The 12,290-nt window shown below is 38.2% G+C and overlaps 1 protein-coding gene across 4 annotated transcripts in view; it reads left to right on the top strand.

Moving 5' to 3' along the window:
• ccser2a (coiled-coil serine-rich protein 2a) overlaps positions 1-12,290 on the top strand; it is a 62,363-nt gene that overhangs the window by 18,297 nt on the left and 31,776 nt on the right. For all 4 annotated transcript variants that reach the window (XM_047351574.1, XM_047351576.1, XM_047351575.1 and 1 more), the window contains exon 4: positions 10,226-10,319. In XM_047351574.1, the coding sequence (XP_047207530.1) occupies positions 10,226-10,319 (94 nt within the window). The remainder of the gene's footprint in view (positions 1-10,225; positions 10,320-12,290) is intronic.

The following is a 12,290-nucleotide window of genomic DNA, read 5'->3' as shown; positions in this document are numbered from 1 at the left end:
GCAGGGTAGTGAAGGTCTGATGAGTGAATGTGAGCTTAAAGGTGAAAAAGAAGTAAAAAAAAAAAAAGGAAAAAGGGCAGAAACAGAAAGAGAGCAGATGTAGTGGCTGATTGCTGATGTGTGAAGATGAGCTCTATGGGGAATCCGCCTGTGAGATATTTAGCCAAGCTATTTGATTAGAGGAAATGAATCCACTTACTGTAATTGGATGCACTGAGCTCCTCTTATCCCCACCCTTTTTGCAATTTCCTCTTCATCTGTTTGAATCACACTCCTCATCATTCCCTTGTTCACTGAGTAAATAGTTGCTTGTAATGGGCTAAAGAAAGTGGCAAATATAACTCTGTAACAAACTAGCGATTGTGTCAAGAGCTTCAGTTCTTGAAGATTTATTAAATTCAATGTCACGTTATGGTTTCATAACATCATCTCGATTGAGGTGAATGTGAATAAAATTAATAAGATGCTGGTAAAAAGAGGAGCACGTTGAAGGCCTGGTTAATAACATTTATATATTTGAGAACTGCTTGTCTAACTTTTTTCTTGCAAGAGAAAGTCGGTTAGATACATCTCCCCTCTTTATTCAACGCAGTCACGTTGCCAGATTGCAGTGGCCTGTTCCGCCCAGTTGGAGGTACTGTGGATCCTTAAAACAGAAACGTGGGTGTGCTGTAAAAGCTTTTCTGTTTTTCGGTTTGTGTCTGCCATCCTTTTTTGTGTTGATTTGTGGCTGTATCTGCATTCATATAGCTCTGTGCAAAATTAAGGAGTGGGTTGGCTACCAGAGCTCATAATGAGATTCCCATGACGTGCCATGCAGAAGAGCATAATACCAGCTTTGCAAAATAGCAGCTGAAACTGAAAGCTACTTCTCAATTTCACTGAGTGTTTTTCAAACCTTCAGCTCAATGTATCAACAGCATCTGCAGGCATGGATAGGTTGTAAAGTTACTTTAAATGTAACTTTTATTTTGCAAAGCATCACCCATAAAACAAGATATGCACCAGGATATAGCTGTAGATATTTTCTAAAGATGCCCTGACTGATTTAGCTTCTACTGGCCAATGGCGATTTCCAGTTTTCTTCAAGGCCTGACATGATGATTCAGATTTTTTTCTAACAACTAAAACACATAAAAACAATAAAATGTGCTGCAGGTTCTTTTACAAAGGTGGACGTTTGAGTCCTGCTGAAATTAAAAGATTAATCCCATGTAAGCATCTAAGAATATGTTCCTAACATATATCAGGTTTTATCAGCATTTTGATCAACTAATAAAATGTGCACAACAGCAAATGCTGTTGATGAATGTCTTCAAAGATTGAAAATAGAGTGCTTACAGTTTGGTTAATTCAATAAAAGTACAACAAAAAAATCAGATTTTTTTTTTAAGCATTTGAATTGCAGATTACCAATCACAGAAAATCAAAAATTTGCTGACTGATTGGTGCATATCTAATATTTTCTGCTGTTGACTCATTATGGTCTCAAAGGCAATGCTGTGCCTATTTTTGAATTGTAGTAATAGTATTTGTATTGAAAGCTTTTCTCTGAATATCTCTGGCTTGCCTGGGAATTTCTGTTCTTAGCCTTTTTCATCCTTTCTACTCTGGTAACCTCTGGGTAAAAGCTCAAATAAAAAACAAAACAAAAGACACACTGTGGTGATTTAAAACTCTGGCTCCCTTCTATGCCTGTTTTCAAAGCTTCAGAAATGCTGCTGCTTTGTCTTATCCCTTTTTTTCTAATATTAGGCTTTTGTAGCACTAGGATGAGACAAGTTAAGTCATTAGTGTTTAAATGAATGAAGTTCTTAAGCCTTTTTGTCTGCAGGATTCTCAGTCATTTATTGAACGTGCTGCCAGTTTCACTGTTGCATTGATGAGGCTTGAAGCTCGGCTGCTTCCATTTGTTTTGTTAAACAACAGAAGCCGCTATATAGGAGAAACTTTGGTTTGTTTTTGCCTCCTTTTATCACCACCATGATGTTCCTTTAAGTGGCCATTTCCTGGGCTAATGTTAGCAAGTAGAATGGCAATAACAGCAGGTTGGCAAGATAAACACAAAACTACTTTCAAGGACAAAATCAAGCGAGTTAAATAAACTCTATATGTATTGGCTACAAATTCCCGTTATTGCTGTCACTGACTATGATGTTTTCAGTTTCCAGTATATGACTGTAGAGACTGTTTGCTCAAGCTTGATCTTGCTGAAAATATTGTTTTGGGAAAAATAAACTTAACTTGATTACTTAAGATGATGGATGTACACCAGCCAGCCAGAGTCATAGATAAATAATAACTAACAGGGGAGGTTGATAACCGTTATCTTGTTATAGTGTCACATTCAATCAAATCAGTTCCAGAAGTAGCTCAGTGAATGTATTTGGTTTGATACATTCATAAATGTTCATTTTTTTTTTAAATTTCATTTAAAATGTGAAACTCATATATTATATAGATTCATACCAAATGAATGCATTTTTAAGTGTTTATTTCAGTTTTGATATTGTGGTTCTTAGCTAATGGAAACCTCAAATTCTGTTTCTAAGAGAATTAGACTATCATATAAGACCAAGAAAAACTAATTTTAACATATGACCATGCTATAGCATATATTGGAAAAGGGTGGCTTGTCCTCTTCAGGTTGGAGGGGAGTTCTTGCCTCAAGTGGAGGAGTTCAAGTATCTTGGGGTCTTGTTCACGAGTGAAGGATGAATGGAGCAGGAGATCGACAGATGGATCGGTGCGGCTGCCACAGTAATGGGGGCACTGTGCCGGTCCGTTGTGGTGAAGAGAGAGCTGAGCTGAAAAGTGAAGCTCTCGATTTACCGGTCGGTCTACGTTCCTACCCTCACCTATGGCCATGAACTTTGGGTCATGACCGAAAGAACGAGATCCCGGATACAAGCGGCTGAAATGTGCTTCCTCCGGAGTAGAGCCACTGCTCCTCCACATCGAGAGGAGCCAGTTGAGGTGGCTCGGGCATCTATACCGAATGCCTCCTGGTCGCCTTCCTGGGGAGGTGTTCCAGGCACGTCCCACCGGGAGGAGGCCCAGGGGACGGCCCAGGACACCCTGGAGGGACTATGTCTCTCGGCTGGCCTGGGAACGCCTTGGGCTCCCCCTGGAGGAGCTGGAGGAGGTGTCTGGGGAGAGGGACGTCTGGGTGTCTCTGCTGAGTCTGCTGCCCCTGCGACATGGTCCCGGATAAGCGGAAGACGACGAGTACGAGTACCATGCTATAGCCTACACATTCATGTGGAAAACTGCTGACTTTCATCAGACATTTACTAGAATGCTCCACAAGGAGTGTAATTCCCAAAAGGTCAATGCTAAAGAGGCTTGCCATATACCAGCATATAAATGGAAAGTTCAGTGGAAGGAAAAAAAAAGTGCTCAAGCAACAGGGATAAGTGCAGCCTTAAGAGGGTTGTTAATGAAAGCACAATCTGCTTGATGTCCAGTGTGAGGTTTCCACAGGCAGTGATCTTTTAGGGAGCCATATCATCTTCTGGTCTTGATCCACCATGTTTTATTAAGGTCATTTATTTAACAGGACCTCTTACAATACTTTATGCTTCCCTCTACTGATGAGCTTTATTAAGGAGATGCTAATTTCATTTTTTTAAATCTGGACCTGGCTCTTGTTCATACTGCAAGTACAAATACCTGCTTCAATTACCATGACTGATTGACCATCTAACTATAAACCATAATAATGGCAAATAACAGAAACACTCAGTTAAAATATAGCACCTTTATATATCATTTATCTTTGAATTTCCCATTTTTATTTAAAATTCTGTAGTAAAATGACTTTACAGTGATATTTTAGTTTATTGAGATGTGCCTCTATATGACAGACCTTCATTCTTCTCCAACCACACACCCAATGTCTAAATTTTGTATACTAGGTCTATTTACCCATCTTTACCAGGGGTAAAAAATGTTCGAAGAAGCTACACATGTTGTGTCTGCATTTGAAATGGAGTTTAGACGAAAATTCAACTCAGAAGTCTCACCTCTATTTCCGGCTCCGTCTAACTACTCCACTACGCTTTCCGCTCCAACTAATCAGCTTCTAGTCTGCATTCCTCTTCAGTCAATCATCCCTCAAGGCTTCGCTTTAAAAGTCCTTCATACGCAGAATTTCCTGCTCTTCAGCTGAGCTTTGACCCTCCTCCACCCCATCTCCACCATCAGGCTTCAAGCTCCTTCTGACTCCCTTATCTCCTCAGGCCTCCACTCCACCAACGGTATCAGAATCCCGGGGGGAAGACTTCTCTAATTCTAACCCTAAGATGTTCAAGCTCATGTCCTTATCAGCATCCATGTCTTCCACCGGGGTCCGAGCACCAAAGGAAAACAAACATCAACTAATAAACTTCTCTAATTGCCATCTCTGTGTTTCTCTCATTTGTAAGTCTTTTCAGGTTGAAATTAGATTCCATAGCTGAAGATGTACTTTAATACACTGTTCTAATATAAACAGAGGGGGAGCTAAGAGAAAAAAATGGAATCCAATACAAGCATTTTCACAAAGCGTAGCTATTACTTAAATTGTAACCATTTGGGCACATTGTTATGCTGTTCTTTCTCCTTTGTCATATTCAACAGGCAGCAGTGTCATTACATTTCATGCTTGCTCTTCTTTTGTATGTCGTATTTATTTCAAAGATAGTTGTCCTCTTTTGTGAGTAATGCTGACATTGGCAAGGCTTATGGAGCAGTTGAACTTGAACACAAGTCAAAATCACTTTCAGATTACAGCCAAATAAAAAATGATTGTGAGATGAAACATGGATTTATCTGCAATATTTTAATTTTGGCTGTAATTTGTCTCATTGTTTTACCAAATTTCCTGTTTATTTATTAGATATAAATACAACTGCAGAGGTATAGCTTATGTTCTACATACCTCCATACTATGGCAAATAAAATCACCTTGAAGTGATAAAACAATGTGTAGACATGTCAGACACCTGAATTGTCCGCTGTGTCGCTACCTGTTCTGGCACATTTCATTTTTTTTATTTATCTAAAAGGTCAGTCTGTTTGTAACTAACATTGCGTTTTTATCACAGCAGTGCATTTGTGGCAGGTCAGTATGTAACCTATATATAGTGTTTTCACCGTGGCCCAACAGCATGTTGTTGTTCTGTCAACAAAACAAAAGAAAATCTGAATGATAGATAAATCGTGGAGAAACATACAGCAGAATCAATGGTTCTCTAACTCTATTTTACTCCCTGCTGCAGCTGCCATCATTCATTTAACAGTTTGGCTAAGCATGCTTGCTCTGCATCGTCTGTGTCTGTGCATAACGCAGAACCAAAAACATTTAACCAAAAGAAATGTTATTTTTACAAACTCCAATATCCCAATGCTATATACAGAGGATCCTTTCAGCATCTGTCTGATACTGACTTTCCTTATGTGTATAACTTGCTGAGCCTTCTCAATTCTTTTTTTTTTTTCCAATTGTATAGTCAAACTCTTGTGCGTTGCCAGTTATCAGTGATTGGTGAAGAAATTGAAATTGTGTAGATGGAGAAACAGTAACTGTTATATCTATTAAAACAAAGTAATTATATTGAGCTGTATTCCTTTCCAGAATGAATAACCAATGTCACTGCAGGGAGTCCAGATTTACAAAACACAATGTGTAATTTTCAGTTGAAACAAACTGCTTGTTTCGTTGTGTATAGTATGATTCCTTTGTCTTGTTCTCGGAACACTTTGTTCTACTTTGAACATTGTTTCTCGTTATTGCTGCTCTCATACCTATGTATGCAATTTGGACATATTGTATTAATCAGAGAAAACTGTCTAGCTTTAAGAATCACTAGGCTTTGTTGGTAAAGAGTTTTAAATATTGTCTCAATGTAATGTGCTGATTACATCATGATGGCTTAGGGTGATAAGTCCTCGAATTTGTGTCACATCCACAATTGAGATGCTAATTGTGCGCGCCCACCTACAGCTACGCTTAGGATTCACACATTTTTCTCAAATATCTCGATTTCTTTTTGTATTTTTCAATCATTCTAGACCACAGGTGTCAAACCCCAGTTCTCGAGGGCCGCTGTCCTGCAACCTTTAGATGCCTTTTCAGGTATGTTGGACTTGGGACACATCAAAATGTTGTAGTTCACCGATCTTCAGGGATATGAGTTTGACACCCCGTTCTAGACAAAGTTTGAACTTTGAACTTTCTTGAATAATAGTCGAGTGCTGATTTCTCTATGTTTCACAATTAATGAACCAGCACAATGCTGAAATGTGCTTCCACTTTTGAGATTGTTGTATAGGGCCACTGCTTTTTTAGAGAAATCTAGACTATTGCAAAATCTATCAGTTGTACTTGTTGGTTCTTTTCTTCTTTTCATCTTGTTTTCTTCTAAATAGATAAACCAGGGCATTGTCGCATTATAAGCGGAAGTAGAAAAAACTGTACAAATCTGAGTGAAACTGTGCAAATTGTTGTGTCCTTCTCTGCAAGGTACAAGCAGTTCGCAACCACCAGCACGGAGAGGTATGCCAAGACCTTAAATCAGGTGTGATGGAGCAGAAAACATCTTTAGCATTAAAGACAATGGATCTGGAAAACCACCATAGCTTTTTATGGATGATTGGAAACTGCTCATAGTCAAGTTCTTATTTATAGCCTTCAGTTAGAAGTTTCTCAAACAACCAGAATGCATAGCAGATGTAAAAACATTGCTGCTAATCTATTAATAGAATATGACTTTGGATATCTTTGATTGAAATAGACCTCCTCAATGTTGTTACAATAGTGTCTTTACAGTCATAAAATAGCTGCTTTTTTCTGCATAAAGATAAGTGAATTAGACTGGCATGTGGAGAGAACTCACTCTGCACCAAGATCACCAGCAAATCCAAAGAGCCATAAAAGAAAGGATCTTACTTCATAATCATGTCGAGTAAACAAACTGTAAACATAAGCAAATCAAAATAATGATGACCTTGTAAATAAGCTACGTTAAAACATTTTGATGCTGTGCGACAATTCATTTACTTTTGCTAAGTTTTATCATCATGATTTACACATTTCTGAATTCAGTCTAAATTCTGTCATCGGTTCATTTCTCTCCATTGATTACTAGGCGTGCATTTATATTTTTTGTTGTTTTTTTGCAACAACCAATCACAGCTATTAGAAGACAGCTTCACACCTAGCAACGGGGTCAACTGAGATATAAATCTCTGTCGTCTCCTCGCTCAGAGTTGCTCTCAGCAGGGAGGTGAATCACTCTTAAGCTAGGAGTGCTTGTCAAGAATTTGTAGGCTGCGTTAGGAGCTCTCTGAGAGGACTTTGAGAATCTAAAGGCCCTGGTCTTTTTCTACATTCTTTTTGGCAAACGTTAGTCTGCCCTTCACAGTATTTTTGGCGAGGAAAGGTTGCACACTTCCCAAGACAAGTTAAACTTGGGCAGTCTCCTTCTAATTGTACCAGCATGTACTTTCTTATTAGTAGTAGCAAGAACCTGGTAGGGCACGTGATTACATTTTAGGGTTTTTGAAGACTTCTTTTAGGATCTTGTGGTCTGCTTTCAGGACACACTTGCTTGGATAACCAGACCTGGATGTTGGCAGTTCTTGTAGACTATATCTCCTACAGTTTTTTTCTGATTTCAACGTCTTTTAACACCTCTTCAAATCGCTTACCTTACCCATAAGCTGCTACAGCCCTCTCCTTGAAGAGCTGGATCAGCTGTTTCGATTTAATTATGAAACCAAACTATATATCTGGGGTTTAAACAGGGCAGTCCTTCTTGAAATTGTAGAGGAATTATGTTCTTATGATTCACACCAGATGTTATGTGCTGATGTGTAATTTTAGCTCATTTAAATGTAGAAAAAATGTGGGGGTGTCCTATTTTACTTTTAACCAGAACTTAAAATTACATTTCAGACATTCCCAAAGCTTTTTTCTTCAGTTATTGTTTATTTATATTATCTTTAATTGTAGGGCCAAGATGTAGATATATAAACTTTCTTTGCTGGCAGACAACAAAATAACTAAAATATATATGGATGATGCACATGCACCTTATCTCTGTATTGTTTTATTATACTTTTAATATAAAAAAAAATAACAAAATGCATTCAATATCAAGCAGGTGAGAGACTAATACAGTAGTTTCTTGTCTCTGTAGGTTAAAATGCATCTTTTGAAATCCATCATGGTTTATTTACTTTTTGTCTTTAACGTAAAGGTTTTCTCCCGAGGATGGGAGTTACAAGGTTAAGACTGAAGATAGCAACAGGGTTGAAGTAAAGTTGATGACATACATCTCAGAATAAGAAGTAAAGGGAATAAAACAGATAAAACAGGTTGATGTGTTTACAGACTCTTCAGAAACAAAGATTCCACCCACGTCTTCTCTGACACTATGTGGAAGACAGCAGAAGCATATTTTTTTTGTTGATTATGTTGCCTTAATTGCTCCTTCATTACTAAGTCTGAAGTCTCGGCACCAGTCAGTTATTGTGACAACCGCAGTATATTTAATGACTAATTTTGCATATGTGTATTCTAGTCAAAGCCCGAACTATTTAGTTTCGTAGAGAAGAAAAAAAAGGCCTTGGAAAAATAACGCTTTGAACTATTGATTCTTTTCTCCACTTTTGAGAAGCTTTGAAATATTTGTTACAGAACAAGTCAGACTGTGCATTATTAAAGCTGATATGAGAAGTGTTTTTCTCGGCTTTTCAAAGCGAAGTGTGATATCATTCATTATCGACTGATATTTTTTGAAAAGCCTGTTCTGATATACATATCCAGTAGATACTGGAATTCTATTTGGAGAAAAGCATCATCTTGAAACCACATATAAATTGTTGCTAATTAGCTTAATGATTTGGGAATTGAAAGACATTTGGTTGTGTTCAAATAACTATTGATGTTCAGTTGTGATGTTAATTACAGCCACCCTTCTTTGAAAAAAAAAATAATTGTATTCCATAGACCTTCAAAAGTAAATATAACTCATAAACTTACCAGCCACTTTATCAGGTAAATCTGGTAATTTTCTGGTTAACCCAAATAGTGGATCAGCCAATCCCATGGCAGCAACTAAATGCATCTAGGCATCTAGACGGGGTGAACACGACTTGCTGATGTTCAAACTGAGCATTTAAGTACTTTGCATGTATCATGGTTGCATGGTTTTCTTTCAAAAACCGCTCACTTACTGGGATTTTTATCCACGGGTTAAAAAATATCAGTCAGTCATTTTCTACCGCTTATTCCATAGTGGGTCGCGGGGAAGCTGGTGCCTATCTCCAGTAGTCTATGGGCGAGAGGCAGGGTACACCCTGGACAGGTCGCCAGTCCATCGCAGGGCAACACACAAACAACCACGCATACATTCATTCATGCACCTAAAGGCAATTTAGAGTGACCAATTAACCTAACAGGCATGTCTTTGGACTGTGGGAGGAAGCTGGAGTACCCGGTGAGAACCCACGCATGCACGGGGAAAACATGCTAACTCCATGCAGAAAGACCCCCAGCTGGGAATCGAACCCAGGACCTTCTTGGTGCGACAGTGCTACCAACTGTGCCACCGTGCAGCCGGTTAAAAAACATGATCTGGAATAATTATAATATACATAAGTGTCTGATTTGTTGGCGAAAATAAATGTTGATGTCAGTAGTCAAAGCACATTGGGCTGAGAGGCTCGATATGTTAGAATAATTAAATGATAATAATTTTATTGGCACACCTTGAGCCCTTAATACCAATTGAGCAATATTTAACCCCTTAAGCCATGGCCCAGAGGCTTAAGCAGCAAATTTTAAGGGCCTAACATCCTACCCAAGTGTTGTTACTCAGAATGTCCATCCCTTTATTACCTTAGTGTCTCCATATTGATAATAAACTCACTGTGCTCCAGTAACCTTTATAGCCATCCAATCTTATTTCAATTGAGCACTTTTGGGAAGTGGTGGAGATTTGCATCATAGATGTGCAGTAGAGAATTATCAACAACTGTGTGATGCTATTATGTCAGTGTGGAGCCTTGAGGAGTGTGGCCAGTATATGCTTGCAATGCTTCATTAATTGCAGCCAAACACTGTATTCTGTCTGACATTTGTCATCTTACCTTTGAAAAATAATATGACTGTAATGTGCTCACAGTGTCTCAACTTTGTTGTGTAATGAAGTATTATCTACAATTTTGTGATTCGCAGGACATCCTGAAAATCCTGGACCCTCTGGGAACTGGAGATTTGGACGATAATGATCTCATGCTGGATGTGGACCTCCCAGAGGATAGCTTGCATGGTCAGCACACACATACAAATTCAGTTCCTGGTGTTATTGTCATTACTCCACATAAGGCCATGATTAATACTTAAGTTTCTGTTGTGGAGGTTGTCCATTATTTTTGTATAAGCGAATACCTCCAGCAAAACTGTCTTATCATAAATGTAAATTAATGCACTGCCAAGGCCTGTGCTTTCCATTTCCAGTAGAATCCTTCTGTGGGATATAATGGTTTGAATAAATTGAATCCGGCTTTGCCTTGGGTGCATATTTGCCAAAGCAACATTCATTAAAGTTGTTTAATAGATGCCTTGCTGTGTATTATGTCCTGTCACTCTTTTAATATTTGCCTTTTTGGAAAGAATTATCAAATGACAACTCCAGACTATGACTGAATTCTCCTCAGCCAACTTGGAGCAGTGTTTTTATCCAGCTGTCTCGCTTTGTTTTTATGAACAGATGCACACAGATGTGCATGATTGACAATTACTGTTGCAAGAAAACCAGAGTGCACTTGTGTAGAAGCTGCTTGAACACATGTTTCCCATGACAACAGCGGTGTGATGTAGGCATGATTACTTTAATAGCTTAATAGCTGCACCTTCCATCACCAACTTCCACTTTCATATCATGTCTGTCAAAGTCTCATAAGTTTTCCCATTTTCACTTTTCAAATACAAACAAGTAGACAGCATCTTATTAAGACTGAAAAAATAATTTATTTGTGGGTGTTAAAGGTAATCAGGTCATAGTATTACCACATAATAACAGAGCTGACATCATTTTGCCCCTTTGAGGTTGTGTTGCATTATGTTGTTTGGTAGAGTGAAAATAAGGGGCAAGGATTGACCTTTTCTTGTCATGAAATATAATGAATTCTTGGAAATGAACTTCCCTTTGTCAGTCTCGAAGCCTGACGATTCATTGCTAATGGGTTTAATGCACTAGTTCACTGTGAATGACTCTGACAGGCTTAGTTTGGACAAACAAGGCTCCCTTTAGGTGCCATGAAATTCAATCTACAGAGCATTTCTATATGCTGTTGTTGGTACATTATGAAGTTGTAAAGGGGCATTAAGGCACCAATGGCTCCTTATTAGAAAAAAACTTTAGAAATAATAACTTGGTGTTATGCTAGAGCTTTGTGTCCTAAAGCCTGTTTTTATGATGTCAGTAGTGTCCGGCCTTTTAAAAAAGTGCTTTAAACATGTGTTGAATCACAACCGAAATCATATCCTTTTATTTTCTATGGTTTTCATGTCCATATTTGTTTGTTGGGATTTATCATAAACTTTTCCATTTTGTCTTCACTTTTGTATTGTAAAAAAAAAAATTTAAAAAGTGTTGTTTGTATTTATGCTCATCCCCCTTACTTTGATACTCTTAAATAAAATCCAATGCAGCCAACTGGCTTTCAGAAGATACCTTATAGCTAAGTGGCATCCATATGTGTGCAAACTAATTCTAGCACAAATACAGCCTCAAAATTAGTGAGCAAACTGCATGAAGACCAAGGAACACACCAGGACTGTCAGGGTAAAGTTGAGGTTAAGGCAGGATTAGATAATGTCACAATATTTCAAGATGTAAGATCTCACTGTTAATATACTTATATACATATGAATACAGAGTAAGGGCACAACTGCAAAACTACCAAAACATGCCCATTCACCTAAGATTAGGTCATGGGTGCATTAATCAGAGAAGCAGCAAAGAAGACCTAGGGTTACTCAGGAAGAGCTACACAGATGCACTGGAAATGTCTGTTGACAGGACAAATATCAATTATACACTTTGTTGAAGAGTGGCAAGAAAAAAAGCCATTGTTCAGAAGACGTCATGATAAGTCTGGTGTCTAGTTTGTCATAGTCCATGTATGGGACAAAGCAAACGTGTGGAAGAAGCTTTTCTGGTCACATGAGAGCTAAATTAAACTTTTTAGCCTAGATGCAAAACAGTGTCAGAAAACTAGCAATGCAGGTCAACCTG

Source organism: Girardinichthys multiradiatus, chromosome 22 (genome assembly GCF_021462225.1).
Source record: "Girardinichthys multiradiatus isolate DD_20200921_A chromosome 22, DD_fGirMul_XY1, whole genome shotgun sequence".
NCBI lineage: Eukaryota > Metazoa > Chordata > Actinopteri > Cyprinodontiformes > Goodeidae > Girardinichthys > Girardinichthys multiradiatus.
This window is presented reverse-complemented; position numbering and strand designations above follow the sequence as displayed.